At 48.1% G+C, this 25,761-nt stretch overlaps 1 protein-coding gene across 1 annotated transcript in view; it reads right to left on the bottom strand.

Moving 5' to 3' along the window:
• VARS1 (valyl-tRNA synthetase 1) overlaps window positions 1–25,761 on the bottom strand; it is a 34,645-nt gene that overhangs the window by 6,243 nt on the left and 2,641 nt on the right. The window contains exons 2-25 of the mRNA XM_063122313.1: window positions 24,759–25,131; window positions 23,797–23,940; window positions 20,538–20,688; window positions 19,401–19,543; window positions 18,462–18,546; window positions 16,220–16,320; window positions 14,828–14,955; window positions 13,257–13,421; window positions 13,061–13,142; window positions 10,753–10,872; window positions 10,544–10,652; window positions 10,322–10,410; window positions 8,742–8,832; window positions 7,917–8,041; window positions 7,593–7,696; window positions 6,494–6,652; window positions 4,887–4,977; window positions 4,571–4,676; window positions 2,980–3,050; window positions 2,742–2,867; window positions 2,145–2,249; window positions 1,779–1,847; window positions 278–356; window positions 44–171 (exon numbers count right to left, since the gene is read on the bottom strand). Coding sequence (XP_062978383.1) covers window positions 44–171; window positions 278–356; window positions 1,779–1,847; window positions 2,145–2,249; window positions 2,742–2,867; window positions 2,980–3,050; window positions 4,571–4,676; window positions 4,887–4,977; window positions 6,494–6,652; window positions 7,593–7,696; window positions 7,917–8,041; window positions 8,742–8,832; window positions 10,322–10,410; window positions 10,544–10,652; window positions 10,753–10,872; window positions 13,061–13,142; window positions 13,257–13,421; window positions 14,828–14,955; window positions 16,220–16,320; window positions 18,462–18,546; window positions 19,401–19,543; window positions 20,538–20,688; window positions 23,797–23,940; window positions 24,759–25,112 — 2,925 coding nt within the window. The 5' untranslated portion in view covers window positions 25,113–25,131. The remainder of the gene's footprint in view (window positions 1–43; window positions 172–277; window positions 357–1,778; window positions 1,848–2,144; window positions 2,250–2,741; window positions 2,868–2,979; window positions 3,051–4,570; window positions 4,677–4,886; window positions 4,978–6,493; window positions 6,653–7,592; window positions 7,697–7,916; window positions 8,042–8,741; window positions 8,833–10,321; window positions 10,411–10,543; window positions 10,653–10,752; window positions 10,873–13,060; window positions 13,143–13,256; window positions 13,422–14,827; window positions 14,956–16,219; window positions 16,321–18,461; window positions 18,547–19,400; window positions 19,544–20,537; window positions 20,689–23,796; window positions 23,941–24,758; window positions 25,132–25,761) is intronic.

The following is a 25,761-nucleotide window of genomic DNA, read 5'->3' as shown; positions in this document are numbered from 1 at the left end:
AGGCTGGGGGGAAATGTAGAAGAACCGCTGGGAACAGGCTCACCTCTGCACTGGGCGGTGGCTGGAATCCATCCCCAAGGCCACGGATGGCAAATTTGGTCGCATTCCACAGTTTGTTGCAGAAGTGCCGGTAGCCCAGAATCCGGTTCACGTCCAGGTTTATATCCCGGCCTGAGGGGAGAAAGAGGAGCATTCCGACATCGGCAAGAAAGAGAGAGGCCAGGAATGAGGTAACCAAAGGTGGGCGCTTCTCTGAGATGAAGGTAAGGTAAATTACCTTGAGATGTGTACGCACAGAGAGCAAAGCGGAGTGCATCAGTCCCACATTCTGGGATGCCACTGGGGTAATCTGCTTTCTGTGAAGCAACCAGAAGTATGTATTTTACACACGCACACATATATCGTACATAGGGCTCCCAGTGGTCTACCATCCTAGCTTTAAAGCTGGGGTCTAATAATAAGAATAATAAAATTTATTTATTACCCGCCTCTCCCTCTGGAATGAGGTGGGAAACACCAAACACAATATAATACATAAAATTAGTTAAAAGAGCATATAAAACCAATACAATATTAAATTAACAATCAGAGCATCTTAAAATTCTTAGGTTTAAAATTCATCTGGGTAGGCCTGCTGGAAGAGACTAGCCTTTACGGCTGTCTTAAACTCTGAGAGAGCTTTAAGCTGACGAATCTCCTCCGGCAGGCCATTCCACAGTCTGGGGGCAGCAGAAGAAAAGGTCCTATGGGTAACAGTTGTCAGCCTAGTTGTGGCTGACTGGAGTAAACCCTTCCCAGAGGACCTGAGTGTGTGGGGCAGATTGTACGGAAGAAGGCGATCCCGCAGGTAGCCTGGATCCAAACCATGTAGGGCTTTCAAGGTGATAACCAACACTTTGTACTTCGCTCGGAAACGAATTGGCAGCCAGTGAAGAGATTTCAAAGTTGGTGTAATGTGGTCACCCCTAGGTGTACCGATGACCAACCTGGCTGCCATATTTTGAACTAGTTGAAGTTTCTGGACTAGGCACAAAAGTAGCCCGATGTAGGGTTTCCAAACTACATGCCCACGGACTGCTCTCTTGGCACTTGCCAGACTCCCTCCTTCTCCTGATATTTATTTTATTTCTTAAGAATTAAAATATATACAAATATATTGCATTTTCAACGGGGAGGCTGGCATGCTGCAAGGAAAAGGCTGCTCTCCAGCACCATCTTTATTTGGGTTCAAAAGATTTTGGGGGTGTTTTGCAGCTCAGGCTCCACCTCTGCCTTGTACTTAGGTTCTTGGGGAAATTGCTTTTCTTTTAGCCTTCCTAGCTTGTCTGCTGAGAAGTGAATATTTGTTTGACCAGCCCTGCCCATCATGGCAGCCATTTTATGAATGGGCAAGCAGCCCCCTCCCCACCATGGCAGCCATTTTGTGAGAGTACCCATGACACGCTCTCAAAATTCTAAATGTGCTCACCAAGCCGAAAAGGTTGGGGACTCCTGTCTTGAAGCATTCCCCCTAAAACTAGACCCAATATTAGGAAAAAGGCGAGATATAATAACCACCACCACCTATATAATCAAGGCGTCAAAACTGAAAGAGGTTATTAAACTGGCTTCCCATGGAAGAGTTATCCAGGAATCTGAATAATAATGTTTAGACTTGCAGCTGTTTTGTTAAGTTTGTGTGTGTCAATGTATGTATCTAAACAGTGAGCAGTGCACCATCTGCATTTGGCAAACATGAACCATGACCAGGGGGTTGGGACGGACAGATGGACACATACCTGTCCTTGCTTTGCTCGTTGAATCTCAGCTGGGTCTAAATTGCTCTCTAGCAACTGAGCATGTAAGCCCTACAGAGGAAGAGAAGAGAAAGTTGGTCTTCTGTAGGATGAAAGAGCAACAACATGACACTACTGAAATGAAGAAAACCCGGGGTGGCCGGGAGGGGTTGTTGTATGGAAGGATTTGTGAGCGCCATTCAGTTTCGGTTCTCTACTCAAAACAAACTCCTGGGCTCAGATCAATTTAATTCTCAGGGTAAGTCTTTTGCACAGGTTCCGGTTGGTGGATCTTGGGGTTCTAGGAAAAAGCAAAGTAGATCCCACAAGCCTGAGATCTGCCCACCCCCGCCTAAAACCATAGATCACCTCCAGTGTAATGCCAGTGATAACGTCCAATGGATCGATCACATTCCCCAGCGATTTGCTCATCTTCTTGCCGTGGGCATCCCGGACGACAGCATGAAGGTAAACCTGGAAAGGAACCACAGAAAGGCCGTGGCAGAGGTGTGCTGGGAACAGGCCCCTGGGCGCCAAGAGGAGGGAGGCTCGCAATTCTGGAACTGGCCCTCTGATCCTCAGGGACATTTTCAAACAGTCGGCATTTTAGTCTTTCCTCAACTCTCACTTCAAGACTAGAATCGGATCAAGTCTGTAACCACACAAGAGATCTGTAACCCCACAGGGATAAATAAGCATCTGTACAGAGCACTATAATAACTAAAGTAAAAAAAACCCAACCAGAGTTTTGTGCTGCCTTCATGAGGGATTGTATCTTGTAGAACTCATCATATAGAAAACACAGAAAATTCCACAGCAGACAGTCGCTTCCACTGGTTGCATCGCTTGAGCATTGATTCTGCATTCAGAACAAGCCTCCGCAACTGACCACAGCCATGAAGAGTGGTGGTGGGAGGGATAATGCTGCCAGTATCAGGGAAGAAAATAATTCAGCCTCTTTCTCACCTCTCTGAATGGCAGCTTCCCTGTAAGCTTGAGACCCAACATGACCATGCGGGCCACCCAGAAGAAGAGAATGTCATGCCCCGTCTCCAGGAGAGTCCCAGGGTAGAAAACCTGGAGATCTTCACTCTTGGAAGAAGAAGAAGAAGAAGGAGTTAGAGCAAGGGACTGCAATTTGGAGAAGAGTGAAGGCACGCACTCACGGCCCAGCCTCATAAACCTCCGTCGCAATTGGACTTACAGAGTTTGGCCACCCAAAGATGGAAAAAGGAAATAGACCGGACGAGAACCAGGTGTCCAGGACATCCTCATCTAGAAATGGGACACAAGAAATGCACAGAACGATTGAGCAGAGCAGAGAGACAAAGGCGTGTGTTTGTCTGTTTATTCCAAAACAAGCCAGCTTCCATTCAAAAAAGAGTAATTTGGTTCCCTGAAAGAGTCGTAGAGGTAAATAAAAAGGCAGCAATCAGCACACGGTAAAAAGACACACAGAGAGATTATGATATTGTTCAGGCAGACAGGAGTTTAGGGACTGGGTAGAAGAAAGGCTGCAGCTGTACGATTGTGCACATCTTTCCTGTGTATAACGGTCTCTAGTTCAATCTTGAGCATCTCCAGTTAAAAGGTCTCAAATAGCAGGGAAGCTGGAAAAGACGTCTGCTCAAAACCTTGAGGAGATCCCACCTGGTCGAATACATTGCACTTAGCCCAGACAGAAGAGCAGTCAGGGACTATATCAGGAAAGGGCAAGGCAGATATACTTTAAATAAATCAGTAAATACATAACAGCTGTGTGCCACAAGATGTAGTGATGGCCACCAATTCAGATAGCTTTAAAAGGGGGTAGACAGATTCTTGGAGGACAAGGCTATCAAGGGCTACTGGTCTTGATGGCTATATGCTACCTCCAGGATCAGCGGACGTACGCCTATTTACAGCACACTGGGGAATGGGGAACATAGGTGGGTGGGCGCTGTTGCGCTCGTGTTCTGCTTGTGGACTTCCTGTGGGCAGCTGGGTTGGACAGTGTATGAACGGAATGCTGGATGGGATGGAATCATAGAATCATAGAATAGCAGAGTGGGAAGGGGCCTACAAGGCCATCGAGTCCAACCCCCTGCTCAATGCAGGAATCCACCCTAAAGCATCCCTGACAGATGCTTGTCCAGCTGCCTCTTGAAGTCCTCTAGTGTGGGAGAGCCCACAACCTCCCTAGGTAACTGATTCCATTGTCATACTGCTCTAACAGTCAGGAAGTTTTTCCTGATGTCCAGCTGGAATCTGGCTTCCTTTAACTTGAGCCCGTTATTCCGTGTCCTGCACTCTGGGAGGATCGAGAAGAGATCCTGGCCCTCCTCTGTGTGACAACCTTTTAAGTATTTGAAGAGTGCTATCATGTCTCCCCTCAATCTTCTCTTCTCCAGGCTAAACATGCCCAGTTCTTTCAGTCTCTCTTCAAAGGGCTTTGTTTCCAGACCGCTGATCATCCTGGTTGCCCTCCTCTGAACACGCTCCAGCTTGTCTGCGTCCTTCTTGAATTGTGGAGCCCAGAACTGGACGCAATATTCTAGATGAGGCCTAACCAGTACGTCACGTGATTTGGAAGCTATACTTCTATTAATGCAGCCCAAAATAGCTGGATCACACCAAATGGACCCTTGGTGTGATCCAGCCATGCTCTTCTTATGTCCTTATGCCCATCTCGTTTCCAGTGGGGTGATGTGTAGCAAGCCCCCACCCCATCCAATTGGAGGATCCCAGGTGTTTCACATCCTCCTTTTTTGCTAATTCTCCCCACCCACCCCCACAAAAACCTTGATTTTCTGTACCTTGCCGGAGGGTGATTTTCTCCTGGGTCACCTTGAAGACTTTGGCTGCTTTCTCTTTTGCTTCTTGCTGGCTTCGGCCACTTACCCAGTATTTACCATCTGTGTCCTGTGAAGAGAACACAGAAAATGTGTGAAGAAACATAGCTCTTTCCCCCTGCATTTCTCCAACCCTATTCCCATTACCATCCCGTCCCCCAGCCACGTGCTCAGAGCGCTGATGCCTCTATAGATCCACCCCACCAAAATTCGTGTTTCATTTCTTCGGCTCCTTGGCCCCTCTCACCACCACCTGCGCACAATGGCTGGGAGGTCTTACCTCTCCTGGTGGCACCGAAGGGTCGTTAACAGTCACGAAATATGCTGGGATACGATGGCCCCACCACAGCTGCCGAGAAATGCACCAATCCCTAGAGCCGAAAGGGAGAAAGAGGTCATAAAAGCCTGCAGGGTAGAATTCTAGGATTTCCAGTGGACCAGAACGCACGTGTGCGCGTGGACACACAGAAGAACCCACCAGAACACATACAAATCTGTTTTTGGGGTGGTGGCGGGGAATCAAAGCAAGATGGAAAGTTGACTACCAATGCCCCAAACTAGAGAATATCATTCCAGTTTCATTCTAGCTGAAATATGCAAAACACAAAAAGAATGGATTGCTTACTCTAAGCGTCACTCCTCAGATTAAAGAAGTTTAACAAATAATGTACACTGTTCAGAAGTGGCTAATTAGACTCAAAAGTGATTGCCAATGAATATGTACATTTTCTTTATCTCACTGATTAAAATAAGCTAATACAACCGATTAAACAACCGATTAAACAATGAACAAACAAACACACACACACGAAATAATCCCAAACACCACTTGGACTCAATTTCACGCATTTCGATGCCTGAATGATTTGGAATGATACAATCTTATTCGGTCTTTGATAGTTGTACTCACTGCAATTTTTCCAGTCCCCCCTGCCCAATTTTTCTATCTCGTCTTGTCTTTTCTCGTTCCCCTACAACAGAGACATCGGAATGGGTTCCAGATCTTTGTACGTCCGTGGTACGGTGTCACTTGTCTGTCACTAGCGAAACTGCAGCCCATCCCTGACATAAAACAATTCCTCTCTGCCTATCATTCCTTCTCACACCGAACTTAGGTGCTGAGTGGCAACAGCCATGCTGCAAAAATAGGTCCATTGAGAAACGAGAGGGAGGTATCAGCAGGCACAGCGGAAACGCACCGGGTTGCAGAAGTATTACAAATGTTGAAGGGGAGGCGAACCAAGGGGCAACCCATCGAGAAAAACAACCAAAGGGGAAATGTGTGTGTTGCTTAGGGTGACCATATAAAAAGGAGGACAGGGCACCTGTATCTTTAACAGTTGTATAGAAAAGGGGATTTTAGCAGGAGTCATTTGTTTGCATTCAGCACCTGGTGAAATTCCCTCTTCATCACAATGGTTAAAGCTGCAGGAGCTATACTAGAGTGACCAGATACAAAAGAGGGCAGGGCACCTGCAGCTTTAACTGTTGTGATGAAGAGGGAATTTCACCAGGTTCTCCATATATACAAATGACACCTGCTGAAATTCCCTTTTCTTCACAACTGTTAAAGATACAGGAGCCCTGTCCTCCTTTTCATATGGCCACTCTAGTGTTGCTAGAACCAGACTACATTTGTTGCAGGCCCTACTTGTTAGTTCTGTCGCCTGTGTTCACTCCACTTTCGAACATCTTGTCTTCTTCGCTTTTTCTTCTATTTTCCCCTCAGGTTTCTCTTCATCTCCTTCTCCTCAGCTGCCTGTCCAACTGCCACCAGACATCTTTTTTTGCCCCCTTTGCTCTTTCCCCCAACACTGTAGTCCCCTCCCTCCATTTGCCACACGTTCGGCGACGTCACCGGGAGTGGGCGTTACCCAAGCACCCCACCTGATATTGTCCATCCAATTGAACCACGTTTTGAGGTGGAAGTCGGGCACGATCCGCAGGTCACCCCGGCGTACCGCCTCGGCTGCTCCCCGGGCCATTGTGTCGCACCGCACGTACCACTGGGGCTTCAGCAGCGGCTCCACCACATCTTTGGAACGGCTGTAGCGTCAGGCAGGAAAGCGGAATGCAGAATTAGCTGAGGCCCACAAATGCAGCCGGTGCCATTGGCCCAGAGTTAATCCCCACTACACGATATAAAGACTTCTAGAATTCTGCCTGGTCAAAACCTGGCTACCCAGGAGAAGTGGGACCCGGTTCCCTTAAGTGCCCACTACTCCTGTATTAACCTGCCCAACAAAGGAAAGGGTGCGCTCATCTAAGGCGTCCCCGTTACTGAATTCCCTCCCAAAACAGGCTTGCCAGAGGCCTACCTGGCCCCTTCATAGTTTGTATTCTACGTACTTGAATACTGCCTTTTAACCACTGAAATAAAGTTTTCGCTCCTGCTGCTTTAACTGATATTTAATTATGTTTATTGATTTTGAATCGTTCTGTTGTAAATGTTGCTTTGTTTTTAATCTGCAGTGCAAACCACCCTGGGATAGATATTAGGCGGGACAGTATATCGTTGCCTTAAATGAATGAAATAAACCAATAGCATGGCTTTGACCACGTCACATCTCCCGGGGTTCGTACGTTACCACCAAACTGTGGTTTGGCCATCAGGACCACGCTTTGGGCTCGCACGCCCCTTTCTCTACTTGCAAGCACCACTTCCTTTGCTCCTGTCCTGATTGGAGCAAATGACAGCGGGCTGATACATCCCCAAAAGGGAAAAATGAAGGTTTTACTTGCTTCACTTCAACATCACAACTCTCTTTGGATGTTTTATGTGCCGGGACGCACGTGGCTCTGTAACTGTGAAGCCCTTCGTGCTAGATGACACCGCTGATACTCCGCAGCCCAAATATCCACGAAGCAGCGGTTATTCGGGGCTTGGCAAGAGACTCTCCCGGCCCCTGGGCCCACTCCCCGGAGAATGGAGCTCTCCCACTACGGGTCTACAGGTTATTCACACCAATGCTATCCCTCTCCTCACCTGCAGACAGGTACCACCATGGGGTTGTCCTTCACCTCCCGAAAGAGCCCCTTTTTCTTCAAAGCTTCCAACACTGCTCGGCGGGCATCAAACCGCTTCATGCCCTAGAGGAGGAGGAGGAAGAGGAGATGAGAAGCAGGTGACGATAGGGCTGGAAGGGGCACGGAGGTCCCCTCCCTAAGCCCCGCCCCTTAGTACTGCCAAGATAAGATCCTCGCGTATCAGACACTTCCAACTAAAGCCCGTCCCATCCCAACCGATCCAGACAGGGATCAAAGAGATCCTCCCAGCTCCACTCTTGCACGCCGCTCATCCCGTAGGTACCAAGAAAGGAGGGGGCACGTTGACCAGGTAGCCGTCCTCGTCGATGATGGTGAGGAAGTCGAGACCGTGGCGCAGGCCGACCTCGTAGTCGTTCTGATCGTGGGCCGGCGTGATTTTCACAGCACCTGAGAGCAGGGAGAGGAGGAGGAGGAGGAGGAACTTTTTAATGCAAGTTGCAGCCCAAGGAACTGAAGAAGGGGCTCTCTTATTTGGATCCGACTCAAGGTCTTTGGGTTTATTCCCCAACAACTCCGTTTGCCTCTAAAATACAACTGAAGACATGAAGCTAGCCAGATGTCCTTGCTACCTTTCCATTAACACCAAAGACACTTCTTTCCCTTGGAGTCCTCACTTCTATCCCCAATCCACAGCTATTTTACGCAGGCTCTTCCTGATTTATCACACTTCCAATGTTGTACTATCACACACACACACACACTGCTCTTCTTTGACAGGACCACCCACTGCAGCCCCTAAATCTGCCTTCTCTTACCTGGCATCTTCCATGGAAGGACTACAGCTCCCATCACTGCCAGCCAGCATGTCCAATAGGATAATGGGAGTTACAGTCCCAGCACATCTGGAATGTCCCAAGTCAGGGAAGGCTGCCCTGGATTCACCCACAGTCCCACCTAGGACTCTTCGAACTTAATTTTTTTCTTATAAACACACCCGCCGGGAGCGCTCCTCTGTTCTTAACCACCTCAAGGCAATCCTGCCAGCAAGTAGAAGTCACCTACAGCCAGTGGAGCTGTTACTTTTAAATTGGGGTTAGAGACGCACATCCCCTCCTGCCCGCCAGCCGGCCACTAACCCCAGACGTACCAGTTCCAAACGCCATGTCTACAAACTCGTCGCATACAATAGGCAAGAGCCGTCCGGTGAACGGGTGCAGGACGCACCGGCCGTGCAGATGCTGGAAGAGAAATTGGGAGAGAAGAACAGACTCGCTGAAGTATCCCCAGATCATCCAGATAAGCAACAGTCTGAAAAGATAAATCTAGAATATGTTCTGGCTTCCTGGATGCCTCTCTCGGACAACCAATCCTTACAGAATCTTCTGATGGCACCTGCAACAGCTCAATGCTCAACTCTTGGAATGCTCAACCCCAAATCACAACTTTCTATCTTAAACGATGCCCAAGTTTGAACTCCCCTCTTCTCCCACTGCCATTTCTCCTGCTATCCAAGTTGGCAGGTTCTTGTTTTATCCTGGGGAAAACAAGGTATTAGTTTCTGGCAAAAGTTGTTGGAAATTTGTTCCAACAAGGGGGGCTTTTATCAAGGGGCCAATATGCCCATTCTACAGGCAGTGCTTCCTATTCAGCCTGGGAATACTGACCACATCTGGGAACATGGGAGCAGCAACACTCAAGAAAGCACCTGTAAGCCCAAAGGTCTTGTCCTACCAATGAGTTTACAGCTGGATCTCTTTCCTCTGAAGTCTAATCCAGAACATTACACCACGAGTAAGGAGCCTCTTTCAGCCCGAAGGCAGGATTCAACTTTGGTGGCGTTCTCGGGGGCCACATTGCAGGAGTGGGCAGGGCCGAAGGAAAAAGAGGTGGGCCCAAAATACCAGATCTTGTAGCTTATTATCTAAGCCATAGGAGAAGCATTTCAACATTTGAGAATTTGGGGGGGTGGGGGATGTGGAGGTTTGCAGGGAAACTGGACAAAAGGCAGCAAACCACCAATTGGTGGTTGGGAAAAGGGGTCATGGTGCGTGGGAACCCCAGAAGGCCAAATATGGTCCCCAGGAATCAAGTCCCCCCCCCCGGTTAGTTAGTTAGTAGTTAATTATGTGCATTAAAGTCGATTTCAACTTATGGTGACGCCCCCCCCCCCCCCGACTTATGGCGACCCAGTTGCATCAGTTGTAAACCACCCTATTCCGATCTTGTAACTTCATGTCTGTATCTTCCTTTACGGAGTCAATCCATCTCCTGTTAGGTCTTTCTCTTTTCCTTCTACATTCTGCTTTCCCTGGCATTATTGGGGTTTTCCCCCTAATGAGCCATTTCTTCTCATTATATGTCCAAAGTAGGATAGTCTCAGTCTTAGTATTTTTGCTTCTAGTGAGAGTTTTGGCTTAATTTGTTCTAGAACCCACTTATCTTTTTCGTGGTATCTGCAAAACTCTCCTCCAACACCACATTTCAAAGGAGTTGAACTTCCACTTATTCGCTTGATTCATCGTCCAACTTTCGCATCCATACATGGAGCTCAGAAATACCATGGTCTGAATAATCCTAACTTTGGTTTCCAATGTTCTATCTTTACTTTTAAGGATTTTCCCCAGATTTCTCATAGCCGCCCTTCCCAAACCCAACCTTCTTCTGAGTTCTTGGCTATTGTCTTCACCCCTGGACTACACCCATAACTTTGTTCTTAGGGTTCCTTACTTGGTATCGGGGATCCTGGGGATGGACTGCCACTGCCGTGTCCCCCAGCATGGTCTCAATACGGGTCGTAGCCACCACCACTTCCTCATCTAGGAAGGAAAACAGTGGTTTACTGCTCCTCTCCGAGACTGATAGTCCCCAGGATACAGCCAATGAAGAGTCCAGGAGAAAGGCTTCCAGTCCGGACCCAGGCCCAACCGCCAGCCAGGCCTCTTGACTCACCTGAGCCCTTGGTCTTGTAGGCAAAGGAGACCAGCACCCCAAACTCAACCTTCTCTTTATAGCCGGGGACAGGCAGAAGCGTCCGGCCTGTTAACTCCTTCTTATCCACCTGGGGAGAAAGGGATAGCAAGAGTCGTTAGACTCCACTCCCTTGGCCTTACGTTAGAGAGGGGTTACGCATGTCCTACGTTCTCTCCTGCCCCAGTCACCTCAATGTCTGAGATGGCAGAGTTGAGGGTGCACGACCAGTTGACCAGGCGTTTGCTTCGGTAGATGACCCCTTCCTCATGCAGCCGAATAAAAGCCTCCTGGACAGCATTGGAGAGTTTCTGTGGGTGATACAAGGAGACGAATGAACAACTCCGTTCAGTAGGGGTGAGTGAGACTTTCCTTGCATTCATAGAATCATAAAATAGTAGAGTTGGAAGGGGCCTACAAGGCCATCGAGTCCATCCCCCTGCTCAATGCAGGAATCCACCCTAAAGCATCCCCGACAGATGCTTGTCCAGCTGCATCTTGAAGGCCTCTAGTGTGGGAGAGCCCACAACCTCCCTAGGTAACTGGTTCTATTGTCATACTGCTCTAACAGTCAGGAAGTTTTTCCTGATGTCCAGCTGGAATCTGGCTTTCCTGTAACTTGAGCCCGTATTTTTACACAAGATTACCCAATTCGCACACACACACACACACAGTAACCAAACACTGACCTGAACGCAATTTGCAGTCAGAAATCCTTACTCGGATACGTACAAATTTCCATGCAGGGAAAAAAAAGCTGTCATGGAATCAGGGTGGAGCGAGCTCAGCAATGGAAAAATGGCAACAAAATCTAGCTTAATAGGTTCACCCATCCCTGCTGTTTAGCCCCTTTCACCCTCCAGCAGATGCAATCAATCCATTTGGACTGGAATTGGGCTTCCAGTCGTCATGATCGTAATCGTTGCCTTTGCACTGTCACGTTAGGTGCAACTGACACCTGTCTTTCCTCCTGCAAAGAGTATGACATGGGAGCAAAAGACTTCACCTCTAGGTTGCATTGCTGGCTCAGCCATCTCAGTCAGGAAGAAGCTTGTCAGCGCATGCCCTTAATCCCTGGCTACCAACCTAGGCTACTTAATACTTGAGAGCATGAGCTAGAAATCCCCTGGTTCAATTCACGGCTCAAGGAAGGAAAAGTGGGAAGGCACCATGGCTGGAAAAGCAGCAGCGGAACCCACCAGGTCAGCCTTCCTCAACCTACAACCCCCCAGATGCCTTTAACTGCACTAGGGATGGGCGAACTCACCTGGGTCTGACTCATCAGACGTTCGCCCTGCCGCCGCCGCCGCCGTTTGCCCCCACTCGTACGCTGTGCGAGCTTCTTTGGCAACTTGGCAAGCATCCGGCAGGCATTCACCGGAGCCTCCATTGGACACAACAAAAATGGAGGCTTTGGACGAGGACAGACGGCTGCTGCCCTCTTGTGGGGCAGTACGGGCACTTGATTCACAGCACCTCCATACAAGCCGTGGGTGCCCAAATGGGTCTGGAGGGCCCGACGCAGGGGAGTCCGACAGAACCAGTCGGGTGCCTGCAATGTCCCTAACTGCAACACCCATAATCCTCAGCCAGTACTGCCATGCCACCTGGGGGATGATGGGAGTTGTAGTTCAACACATCCGGAGGGCCCCAGGTGGGAGGAAGCTGCACTGGGTTATTAGGCCCAATGCATTTCAAATGAAGATCTTCTTCTGGGGCATTCTTGGACGCCACCAATTTCTTTCTTTAGTGGCAACGGAATTCTCAGCTCAGCAGTGACCTCTGGAATACTTTGGTCAAAACACAGTCTCTGAAGATCAAGCACTGACCACATCTGTATTATGGGGCATAAAAACACTGACCTACCTTACAGACTAATTGTAAGGGGAGGAAGTGTTAGCATAGTTGTCTAATGTTAGCATAAGTGTCTCCATTTTTAAAAGGAAACTGTGAAATACACCAAGCAAAATGTCATGATGTCCTGTATGAGAATGTCTCCTGGAGTGCATCCTTCTTACCTAACATAAACAAGAACCCTGGCTCCAGTGCTGCTGTGTCAGAGTTAACGTCTGTAACTTACTGTCAGGCCAAAGGTATTGTTTACAGAACTGTTTAGCATAATTAGCTATGCCCCAGTGTTATGTTCTGATTGGTTTATGCTGCTACTGGGCCCTGCCCCTTGCAGGCTCAAATACTGCACTGTATTCCCTATGTCTTTTGTCTGATTGCTCCCTTTGAAGAGACCAGGCCTTGATTACTAATCAATAAAGCGCTTTTGAACCCGCTGTCGCTGGAATGGTGGAGTCGTGCTTAAGGGCTGTTTGGATTTCGTCCTTGGGTGAAAAGAACATTGATCTAACGGAAGTGCCTTCAAAGGTGACTGCCATATCCCATTAACTGTCACCCCCTGAACTCGTCAGGGAAAGTTAATGCAGGAGGCCCCCCCACCGGTTTGAAAGACACGCATACACCCTCCTTCCCCTCTGCTGCAGTTCTTACTGGGTCCATAGTAAAACAGGCTCTGTCCCAGTCCATCGAGGAGCCCAGTTTCTTCAGCTGGTGGTAGATCCGGTCACCTTTCCTGCCAGAAGAGACACACAGAAGAACATGCTGACCACAACACGTTGGTAGAGGGTGTGAGAAGCTACACGAATCCATGTAAGGTGCTAGAAAAGGGGTCAGTAGGATCACTCACTCGTTCTTCCACTTCCAGACCTCTTCGATGAATCGCTCGCGGCCGAGGTCATGCCGCGTCTTCCCTTGCTCCTTCCAAAGCTTCTTCTCCACCACCACTTGCGTGGCGATGCCAGCGTGGTCGCAGCCAGGGTTCCACAGGGCCGTCTCCCCCCTCATCCGGTGCCTGCAAGACAGTGGGGTTGAGTTGGGTGGGCGTCTCTCCAGACCAACACTTCATAAGGGAACGTGAGCAGATGGAGCTCAACCCTTCTGTTTGGGGATTGCTGGGATTTTCCCAGTATTGATGCTGCAGCGCCTTGCCACTGGGGGAAATGCAGCTCTTTCCCCAGCTAGCGGGGTCTTTGCAATTGAGCGCTCTGCCTAGAACACGGTTGGTTGCTTGAGTTTAGCAGGCAGCTACTGGCCAACATCCGTGACATCACTGAGAATGAACGGGGAGAGCTCACAAGTTAGTGACATAAACAGGAAATGAATAGGGTGGGGTGCAGGTCCCCTTTCCCTCTGGTTGGTTTTCATAAGCACCAAACCCCCAGCTGCTCCCCCACACACACCAGCACGCACATGGGGAGTGGGATTTCCAGTGGAAAAAGTAGCACTGGGGAAGGATTAAGAGCCCCTTAGAGGTGTACAGAATCATGCCTGGTGTGGAGAGCGTGGATAGGGAGACATTTCTCTCCCTCTCTCAAAATACTAGATCCCATGAAGCTGATGGGTGGGAGATTCCGGACAGATAAAAGGAAGGACTTCTTCACACAATGCAGAGTTAAACTATGGAACTCACTACCACAAGATGTGGTGATGGCCACCAATTTGGATGGCTTTAAAAGGGGGTTGGATAAATTCCTGCAGGAGAAGGCTATCAAGGGCTACCAGCCCTGAGGGCAATGTGCTACCTCCAGTATCAAGACGCTGTAAGCCTATATGCACCAGTTGCTTGGAAACATGGGTTTGAGGGTGCTGTTGCACCGTGTCCTGCTTCGTTGGTCCCTGGTTGACAACTGGGGGGCCAGTGGGTGCTGGACGAGATGGACCTTTGGTCTGATCCAGCAGGGCTCTTCTTATGTTCTTATGCCATCATTCCTCTGCTCAAAATAGGAACCTCCCAAGGCTGCTTTGCATTGTAAAAACTCTGTACCAAGACTATCTCGATTTAGCAACCTGCATTAGCCAGGTTGCAAATCAAGAAAACATACTCTGCTGTTTTTACTGTTTTGTGTACCTTGTTCTGTTTTCGTTTATTTGTTTGAAATGAGTTTTAGTCCGTCTTTAAGGGTAGAACCATGCCAGACATGAGGCGGGCAAGGAACCATGTTGGGCACTGACCCAGAAATACCTGCACAACTGCAAGGGCAAGAAGCAGCAATTCTGGGGGATCTGGATTTGGTACACAGGTCTTTTTCATATTCTCTTTTCTGTGTGTGCCTGGAATAGTGGCCCTTGTGTGACTTGGAATAAGCACAGTTCACAGGCATGGCAAAGGGACAACAGGGGGGCAGGCAAAATCAAGGACCACCAGGGCACCAGGAATGAGGCAGAGGGGGAAATGATGTATCCAGGCTGAGGCCTCACCATCGTGTCAGGGAGTCCTGAATGGCATTGGTGAGCGCGTGGCCAAGATGAAGAGATCCTGTGACGTTGGGCGGAGGGATGCACATCATGAAGAGGCCGCTGGGGTTCGGCTCAGAGACACTGCGGCGCTGGAAAGGGGAGAAAACTATTTATTTATTTATTTATTTATTACATTTCTATACCGCCCAATAGCCGGAGCTCTCTGGGCGGTTCACAAAAATTAAAAACATTCAAAGTATAAAACAGTATAAAACCATAATATAAAATACAATATAAAAGCTCAACCAGATAAAAACAGCAGCAATGCAAAATTACAAATTTAAAACACCATGTTAAAATGTATTTATAGATTGTTAAAATGTTGGGAGAATGAAAAGGTCTTCACCTGGCGTCTAAAAGCATATAATGTAGGTGCCAAGCGAACCTCCTTAGGGAGCTCATTCCACAGCCCGGGTGCCACAGCAGAGAAGGCCCTCCTCCTGGTAGCCACCTGCCTCACTTCCTTTGGCAGGGGCTCATGGAGAAGGGCCCCTGAGGATGACCTTAGGGTCCGGGCAGGTACATATGGGAGGAGGTGTTCCTTCAGATATTGATGTGAGGCATGAGAAACCCTGCCTGTGGCTGGGACGAGGAAGGCCAGACCACACTTAGGGGGAAGTCATCCAACGGTTGAAACTTACTTCCGCCATGATCCCTCCCCACATGGAACAAGCACTTTAGGGAGTGTAAGACCCCCAAGTGCTTACAGGAGAGCCAGCAATGGGGCAGAGATAGAGCACAAGTTTTGGGACTGATGAGTCCTGGATTCAGTTTCTGACACCACCTCCGACCCCTCCCAGCTTTTTGCTTACTGCTTCCGTTTCTCCCTCCTCCCTTCACCTGTGGCATTTCTCAGGTCAAGGTGAAGAGGGGTGGAAGGGAAGGACCCCCTTGGGCACATATCTCTGGTGTGCCGGCTCTTTCTGCCCCCTAGTTGTAGCACAGAAGGGAAGAGGTGGCTGCTCTGCAGGAAAAGGAACTGGGGAAGGAAGAGGCTGGGAGAAGCTGCAATGGCATCCCGTTTCACTGCTGTTGACCTACTCAGACACCCAGGGCCGGCCCTGTCATTAGGCAAAGTGAGGCAGCTGCCTTAGCCAGCTGATCCTGGGTCTCACGGAAGGGTGGCATGTTTGTAAGTTACTTAGGGTGCAATCCTATGCATGTTTAGACTGGGAAAAAATTCTATGACTCCCAGCATCCCCCCTACTAGCTGGCTGTGGCATGCTGGGAGTTGTAGGGCTTTTTTTCCAACTAAACACGCCTAGGATCGCAACCTTGTTTTACTGCCAGGGAGTGGGAGAGGTTATCCGAGTTCTGGCAGGGAGATCACAGTAACCCCAGTCCCACACTCACCCCATACTCTGGTTTGAAAAAACCTTGGCTCTCCCACCATGGGTACCAAGCAGCTTCAACGTACTGTGGGCTGTAGGAGTCAGGCATTGCACTGGTCACATCTGGAAAGAAGGAGAAAGCAGAACGGTGGAGTGAGCGGGGATGGGCACAGCACCCGGCCAGCAGACCCAGCCCACTCTCTGACGCCATCCAATCCAGCACTATAGGCTCAAGTGACAAGAAGCCAGAAAAACTTCCTGACTGTTAGAGCAGTACGACAATGGAACCAATGACCTAGGGAGGTGGTGGGCTCTCCCACACTAGAGGCCTTCAAGAGGCAGCTGGACAGCCATCTGTCAGGGATGCTTTAGGGTGGATTCCTGCATTGAGCAGGGGGTTGGACTCGATGGCCTCATAGGACCCTTCCAACTCTACTATTCTATGATTCTATGTAGAGGTGAAAAATTAAAGAAGGAATTGCCAGTAAACAAGGCTCATTATTTGCAAGCAATCACACACTACATGTGTTCATCAGCTCCCCAATGTGAGGGTGTGTTACCACCCAACAATAGGGTGACCATATGTATCTTTAAACAATTATACATAAAAAGGAATTTCAGAAGGTGTCATTTGTATGCATGCAGCACCTCTAGTACAGCTAGAGTGACCAGATGCAAAAGAGGGAGTGGATCCTCCAGAAAGGTATGTGCCTGTGATGTGGAGAATTCCTTAAGGAAACAGTGTCTTAATGGTTCATTGAATGAAAGTATACCCCTGACCTAATACCACAATACATATAAAAGAAGGGGTTGTGAAAATATCAATACTTTAATGAACCCTATAGAATACTAATGCACAATCCACAAATGTTCTGTAAGAGCTCCTCTCTGTTTCTTATATAGATACAAAAGAGGGCAAGGCTCCTGCAGCTTTAACTGTTGTGACGAAGAGGGAATTTCACCAGGTGCTGCATGCATACAAATGGCACCTGCTGAAATTTCCTTTTCCAAACAACTGTTAAAGATACAGGAGCCCTGTCCTCCTTTCCATATGGTCACCCTACCCAACAACTATGTTGTGAATGCCCACTATAATAAGTATCGTCGTTTGTACATTATGCATTTCGATTCCCTCTGACCTCCCTCTTTACAGCACACACACACACACAACCAAGTTTTGCCAGGCATGCAGGGGCCAAATTCTATTTCAGAAAGGCTTGCAGGAGCTGCCTTCCAGCAGTAGGCGGGGCCAAAGGAAAAGGGGTGGGGCCAAAATCCCTGCTCTTGCTGCCAGTATGTAAGCCTTAGGAGAGCCATTTCATAGAATCATAGAATCATAGAAAAGCAGAGTTGGAAGGGGCCTACAAGGCCATCGAGTCCAACCCCCTGCTCAATGCAGGAATCCACCCTAAAGCATTTCAACCTTTTAAGATGGGGGGAAAGCTGCACAAAAGCTGGGAAACCATTAAATGATCAGTAGTTGGGGGGGGAAGGGGTGTGGCCCTCCAAGGAACCCTGGAGGGCTAGACTGGAACCCCAGGATGTCCAGATTTGGCGCCTGGGGCTGAGGTTCTGCTCCCCTTTTATATAAGAGTAGCTGGCAGCAAGATAGATGGATGATACTCTGGAGGTGACAGACTTGACCTTGGGGGAGCTAGGGGTGGCAACGGCCCAGAAAGCTCTGGCGTGGGCTGGTCCATGAAGTCACAAAGAGTCGGAAGCGACTGAACGAATAAACAACAACAGCTGATATACTCGGCGTTGCCCAGGTCCCTGATAAATAACCAAGATCTCTGCGACTCATTCGTCTTTAAGTTGGTAGGAGATTTCTATTTTGGCAAGGAGCATAGGGAATCAGCTCTGTGTAGCTTCAAAGGTTGAACACTCAGTCCTTGAGAAGCAGATCGTCATACAAAGTGTTTTCTCACAACGGCCGCCAAAGTCTGGCCTCCCACCCAAGGCGTGCTGGGCGTTCCACCCAAGGCATGCTGCCAGCTATAGGCATAAGCCTATGTTTCATATTAAATTCTTTTAAAATACTTAAATTGGGGAAAAAATGAGTGTTTTTAGATTTTTCTGGTACATTGTACAGCCAGACCTATCAGCATGCCAAATTTCAAATTTCTAACTCCTCCGGAAGTAGGTAAACATTTCCGGACATACAAACCCACACACATACTTTCAGCTTTATAGGTAGAGATAACATGGTGGGCAAAGAGCTCCGACCCTCCCAGCTGACTCTTCTTCACTCCACTGTAAAATACCTTTTTTCTCCCCTGGCTTGGTCGGCACGTTGTAGGTCATGACTCCAAGATCTTTCTTATCTTTCTTCTCAGCTTTTGGCTTCTTCTGCAAAGAAGCAGGATGTGCGGAGAAAGGTAGTTACAGGTTCTACGTACTATGACAATGTCCCCTGCTTTTTCACTATTTTCTTGAACCCAGGTAACTTCTGTCTGCTATTCTAAGCCCCGCCCACCTAAAGGGCAATCCTATGCATGTTTAGATGGGGAAAAGTCCAACTCCCAGCATCCCCCAGCAAGCAAGGATGGTCTAGTGTTTGCTGGGGCTCATAGGCCTGTTTTTTTTTCTATCCAAACATGCATACGATTGCACATTATTCCTTCCACTGTTGGCCTTTTCGGTGAAAATGGTTCCTAAAACTGTTTAGAATAATAAAATTAGATTAGACTACATTAGATTTAGAATGTTCTACAATTAATACTCTAATCTGAAATTGGATTAGAATGAAACCACAGTTTAAAAGAAGCCATCAAGGACAAAGGAAAGCCAGATCCAAAGAAAACAAATGAAAGAGGAACGTCATTAACAAAGCCATTTATACTTCACGCATCTGATGAAGTGAACTCTAGTCCACACAAGCTTATGCCACAGTAAATATGTTAGCCTTTAATTGATTATGTATTTAAGGCATATTTTTTTTACTCCACTCTTGAGACAAAAGATTTCCTAAAGTAGCTTACTAATATCAGCAGTAGGGCAGTCTCTATGCTCAAGCTTAACATCTAAAAGTCATGACAGAGAAGGAAAAGGGGATGAGGAGGGAAGAGGAAGAAAAAAGCAAGCTCAGGCACCAGCTCTTAAAGTGAGTTTTTGCTGGGACAGGGAGCACTCAAAAAATGCAGCGCCCCTCTCACATACACACCCTGAAGCAGAAGGGTTTGATTTCACTCTAGAATCCTTACCTCCCCCTGTTGCTGCTGCTGGCTCTTTTCCTTCTTCTGTTGAAACTTCTCCAGTTTTTCTTTCTTCTTGGCCTCTTTCTTCAGCTGGGAGGCACTTTTGGGTGGTGGCTCTGCCAACTCTGCCTCAGGAGATACCGCTGGTTCTTTAGGGCAAACCAAAGAGCAATGAACCCAAGAAAAGGAAAGGAACCTCTCGTGCAAGCACTGAGTCATTACTGGCTCTTGGAGGGACGCTAGCTTTCGCTGACGTTTTCTTGGCAGGCCTTATAGCGGGGTGGTTTGCCGTTGCCTTCCCCGGCCGCTATTACCTTTCCCCCAGCTAACTGGGTACTCATTTACCCACCTCGGGAGGATGGAAGGCTGAGTCGACCCGAGCCGGCTGCCTGAGAACCAGCTTCCGCTGGGATCGAACTCAGGCCATGGGGAGAGTTTCAGCTGCAGAAACTGCTGCTTTACCGCTCTGCGGCCCGGTTAATAAGCCTTGATTCATCACCAGCAGGCAGGGACTTTCATGTCTCTACATACGCTCTACCCACCGACATCCCTGGCTTCAGGCGGTGCTCACCATGCGAAAGGACTTGACTGGCGCCAAGAAGAGCAGGGGCTCCTCACAGAGCTGGCTGACTCCTTGACTTGCCGCTGTGCGCCACACAAAAGGCTTGTCTCGCACTGGGATGAGTGAACCCTCCTCCCAATGCCGGCCGACTCTCCCCACTGCCAAGTGGAGATACAGTGGGGATTTCTCCAGGGGTGGTCCTCCAGGGTGTCGGGCTTGAAGCCCCACCCATCGGAAGAACCCAAGGATGCTCTGTAGGCAGGATGTGGAATCTCCGCAAGCCAGATCAACCCCACATGCCAGGATTAGGCCTGCAGGTCAGAGGTTAAGCATCCCTGCATTAGACCCAACTTCTCCCCAGTGCCCCCTCAAAAAATCTGACTGCTTGTGTTTATGAGAGCCTCCCCCAACCGGGTGTCTTCCAAATGTGTGGGACTACAACTCCCATCAGCCCCAGGCAGTTGTAGTCCAGCACACCAGGTTGGGGGAGGCTGAATTGATTAACAGGTTCAACACAGCGGTGCTATTCCTTGCTGAACTGGCTTTGCCCTCAGCCGAGGATAACAGTAGCAGCATCTTACCTTTGAGAGCCGATTTTGGGGTACCCACTCCAGGCGCCTCCTCACACAGCTTCACTGGACCCAGAACAGCTTGGAATTCTGGCTGATTAATGCAGGTCAGGAACCAACGGGTAACGTTGGTGTAAGAAGTGCGAAGGGCTTGGCCTAGGACCTAGGGAAAACATCCGGTGAGGGGGGTAGTATTAACAATTAGATGAAGAGAGCTGTTAGATAGGGAGACGCCATTATAAATAGGGCTGATTGGGGAGGGGGGGCATGGATTTTGGGAGGCACTAGTCCAGGAAACATTTTTTATGACTATGAAGAATAAAACTGAGAATATTATTTCAGGGATTTTGTTGCTATTGCCTCCATTTGATCCTTCCTGCGTTCTAATGCAAATACCATATTTCTTTGATTGTAAGATGCCATCGATTGTAAGACGCACACTAATTTCAGTACTGCCAACAGAAAAAAAAACACCTAAGACACACCCACGATTCTAAGACGCACCCCGTTTTTAGAGATGTTTATATGGGGGGAAAGCGCGTCTTAGAATTGAAGAAATACGGGAATTACTGCAAGTCTGCATTTAAAACTAACAGAAATTGGCTTTGGGTCTCAAACGTGCTATTATTACGCTTAAATTACGCAACAATATGACTGGTATGGGGGCAGAGACAGACAGAGAGAGCACATATATTGCAGGAATCGGAGCGCACAAGTGCCTGATACATCCTTTCCTGGGACAGGTTTGGCCTTGCTGACTGCAGCCCACTGATTCTTAGCCTTATCTCACACAAGTGTGCAGAAGCCATTAAGAATCAAGCCGGCTCCTTATCTACATTGCCCCAACTTGCTGGGGCCATGTTTCTTGATCATACCAGAGTGTGACGGACAGCTGGGAACAACTGGCATATACAGATGTATTCGTTGCCTTTTTATTCAAACTGGATCCTAACGGCAGCTCCCGGCTGCGCAGAACGAACCACTGCAACAAGATTAAATCCTTAAGCAATTCCCTTAAAGTAGCATTTCAATTCCGAATGAAATTCAGGCTGAAATGCGAATGAGACGACTATCGGTGCTTCCGTTTGTGCAAATCTTCAGGCTTCTTAAGCAGATGAATAACCGAGTGAAAACACAACCTTCGTCTGTGGATATCCAGATGCCAAATGTAACAGAGCTGAGTTATAGCTGTCTTTTCAAAACCCTGATATTGACTGAAGCTGTGGCTTATTTTGCCAAAAGTGTCACGCCTATACACACTTAGGTCGGAGCAGGTCTCAGTGAACTCAGTGGGACTTACTTCTGAGTAAACACATATAGCACTTGCACTGCCAATACTGCAAAGGTACGGGCACCGCTGAAGTCATGCTATCACCATCCTTTGACGATACGCTTAAATATGTTGGGGACTTCGCCTCCTACGAATGGAAAAGCTCCCTTCCCTCTGCAGAAGGCTTCTGATCCTGTGAAGGGATCCCGCCGGCAGAATGGGGGAGAGGCAAGTTTCATCAAATCCCCCTTCCTACTGCAGGCTTCCATGAAATCCACTCATGAGGAGTGGATCTGTGGCACCCCGGCTGTGGAATGAGCTCCCCAGAGAGGTCCATCTGGCGCCTACACTGTACTCTTTTCGTCGCCAGCTGAAGACCTTTTTATTCTCTCAGTATTTTAACACTTAATTTTAACTTAAATTTAAATTTTACTGTTCTAACTCTGTATTTTAATCTTATATCAATTTTGCTGCATGGTTTTATCCTGGTTGTGCTTTTTATACTGTATTTTGTATTTGTGCTTTTAACCTGTTGGTTGTTTTCTTATGGTTTTAATTTTTGTGAACCGCCCAGAGAGCTTCAGCTATTGGGCAGTATAAAAATGTAATAAATAAATATGAAGGCCCAGAAAAAACTCAAAAAATTTGGGGGGGAAAACATTTTTTCCTGTTTTTTTCCAAAGCCTTTTTTGGGGGGAGTTCCCCAAAGAATTGAAGGAAAAAAACGGATTACGGGATGTTTTATTTTACCATGATACATAAAATGTTTTAGACAAGGCGTTCAGATATTTACTTCTCCAAATGATTTCTAAAAACTATGTACAGTATCAGATTATTACAATTTCTGTGCACCAAGGACAAGCAAGTCCTAGGTTGCAAACAGACTACAATTCTCAAATGCAAGAGCAAAATGCATTTCTGCCTCTAGGGGGCACCACTGCCATTAAAGCAAAGACTGAAACTGGTAAGAGATAGCTATAGCTCAGGAAATGAGTCTGATTAAATTTCATGCATATTCATTGAATCTCGGCCCCCCTTTTTCTCAGTTCTTTTTATGGGGATGGGTGCTTTATGTCCACTTGACATTGTGGAGGACTAGCGGAGACATAAATAATTTTCTTTGTTAGTAATGTTGGTGGTTTCTTCTGTTGTGGTTGTTTTTAATTGTTTTTTGCCTGCTCCTCATAAACTGGCAGAACCAAAGAGGTTCCTTTCATTTAAAATTTAAAAAGTAAACTCGATTTGTAATAATTGTTTGAATACACTGTACTTTTAATAAACCAAATCTAATAATTGTATGCCAAACCAACTTGGATATAATTACATTTTAGGTTCCTGAAGTAACAAAGTGACTTTCAATCTGTAAAAAGTGCTAATATTGCATTATTTCAATTTTCCCGGAAATTTTCGTTTTTTTCCCGTGGGTTTTTTCCATGGCTTCAAAATTTCCAGAATTTTACACCTCTACTCCTGAGGATTAGGGGTCCCTCCAGAACAGAGTAGCAAGTAGCACTGGAGACTGCAGGACAAGGGGGAAACCAGCAAGAATCACCTCTGTGCAGCCTTTTCCACTGGCAGGAGTGTTCTGAGCAGAACTCTGCTCAAGAGATGCTACCACTGGCAGAAGCTAATTGTGGATCCAATCTATTAATTTCCTAATTTCTCTACACGATCATTTTAGGGTAAAACTCATTGTATTTTATGTGGAAGTTCCGAGTCCCAGAGGAAATCATCAAGGTTAGAATCACTGGTACGGTGTAAACAGGATACTTCTGCTTTTATTTCTTTATGCATGAAATGTGATAAAACGTAATTGCCGTTGCAAATGTTCTACCTCTCCCCACCCTTGATTAAACTCATAGTACCTGCCAATTCCTGAAAGTTGCAAAGCACCCCTTACGAAAAATAGACCGGAAGGAGGGCCTGTCTAGAAATGGGCATACCAGGTTTCTGTCTAATATTAGGAGAGTGTACGTCGGGTGGGATTTCAAGGAGACTCACGTGTTTATACGGCAGGAGCAGAGAACAAGCCACGGTCACGTCAGCCAGCGTCACGGCCTCCCCCACCAGGTACGTCCGCAGCTTCAAGTGCTCATCCAGCACCCTAAGAAGATTTTGGAGTTCTGCCACAGCACGATCTATCACCTGGGCAGGAGAAGAGTGCGCACGATAGGGCTCGTATACCACGTATGGAACACAGCCCCCTCTGGCATAAAGGATTAAATTTGGGACCTCTCTGATTATTTTACTATATTTTTATCCCTCTCCTTCCTCCAAAAGTGGCACACAGGTTTCTCCCAGCACCATCAACGTATTGGAGGCATGTCAATAGTTGATTTAGTTAGCTGGTTTACGTTTATTTTGCTCTGCTGTTTTGGTTTGGTTTGGTTTTGCTCTGCTGCTCTCGTGCCTCTAATTTTGCTGCTGAAATTCAAGAGCACGGAAGCAAAAAAAGCAAAGGCTTTCCTTTAAAACAAGGCACGCATACAGGGCACGACATGCTGGGAAGCAAAATCATGCTTCCGGCGGGAGTGCAATTCTGCTTCCCAAGGCACGTCCTCCCTGTGCACCTTTTCACAGCCTCTTCCTTTTTGCCTAAGGCTGCCTAGTAAGTTTGTGGCTCAGGTCAGATTTAAGGGGGAGGGAAGGGGGGAGGGCACTTCAAGCTGCACAAAACAGTTTGATTGGCACAACATCTTTTAAAAAAAATAATTTGCGAAATATTAATTTTGAGCTGTGTTTGGTCGTGCCCTGGAAGAGTATTATTTTTTTAGAATTGGGTCAGATTAAGAGTATTTAGTGCACCTAGAGTTCCCTCCTCCTTTTCGGCTCTGCACTGGCGCCTTCCCCCTTTCTGATCTGAATGAGGGGCTTTCTGACTCACCGCTCACCCCGTGAACCACTGCACTACACACCAGCTATGGTACACGCCACCAGCACGGCCCACGCGTCCTGCCTCTCACCTGTTTACTTTGCTTGGAGATCCCCAGCACAGAGAAGGCCGACGCACAGGCCGCAGGTGCGATTTCCAAGTCGGCATAGCTGATCCACTGCCGCACCAGAGCGCTTGCTTCAGGGCCTTGCCCTCTCATGGCATCCGGGGACAGCAGAGAAGAAACAGCTGCGGGGCCAGACACGTAGATGCCCGCCTGGGTTTCCAGAGCCGGGAGCTTGGGCAGGGAGAAGGAGGAGTTCCCCATCTCTATGTCGGGAGGCAGCCCGACCACCTTGGGCTCCTCTCGGCCATATTGGGCTGCGACGAGCACACGGAGGTTCTGAAAGTTATCAGGGTGCGGGTAAAGATACAGGGTGGACATGGTGAGGAGACAGAGGGACCTGGAAGCAAAGGATGGCAAAAGAGTTAGTGGCGAAAGGCCAGCCCTTGAGGGACAGGTATCATATACTGTAAGGGTGGGCAATCCATGATTCTCCAGGTGCCGTTGGGACTCCAATGCCCATCCGCCCCAGCCAGCATACCCAATGATCCGGGAGGAAGGAAGTTGTGGCCCAGCAACATGTGGAGGGCCACAGATTCCCCATAGCAAGGAATATGATATGAAACCTTGAACCTAGCACCACTCATATCACCTAGGGAGTAATGCTATGGCCTCTAGACTGTTGGGGCATAGGTCAGTTCGGATTCCTAGATCCCAGGTCAGAGACCAGTGCTCCAGCCTCAGACCCAGGAGCATGAGCTTCCCGCCCCCACCCCTTTGCAAAAGCAAGCTTGGAGAGGAGGGAAAGGGGGCAGTTCTGCAGGCAGGGAACCAGGGAGGCTGGCTGTCTTATGAAAAGTCGCCTCCGCAGCCTCCTTCCCTCCTGTTCCGCAGAGCCCCAGTTAAACGGGTGAAAAAGCAGGCCTAGCTAAATACAGGGCAGAAGGAGCATGGCGGCAAAGATTGCCTCAGTGCTCCTCCCGCCCTGCATCGAACGCTTGTCAGCTTCCAAGTTCGCAGGCTGGTGGGC

This window comes from Elgaria multicarinata, chromosome 3, assembly GCF_023053635.1.
Source record: "Elgaria multicarinata webbii isolate HBS135686 ecotype San Diego chromosome 3, rElgMul1.1.pri, whole genome shotgun sequence".
NCBI lineage: Eukaryota > Metazoa > Chordata > Lepidosauria > Squamata > Anguidae > Elgaria > Elgaria multicarinata.
This window is presented reverse-complemented; position numbering and strand designations above follow the sequence as displayed.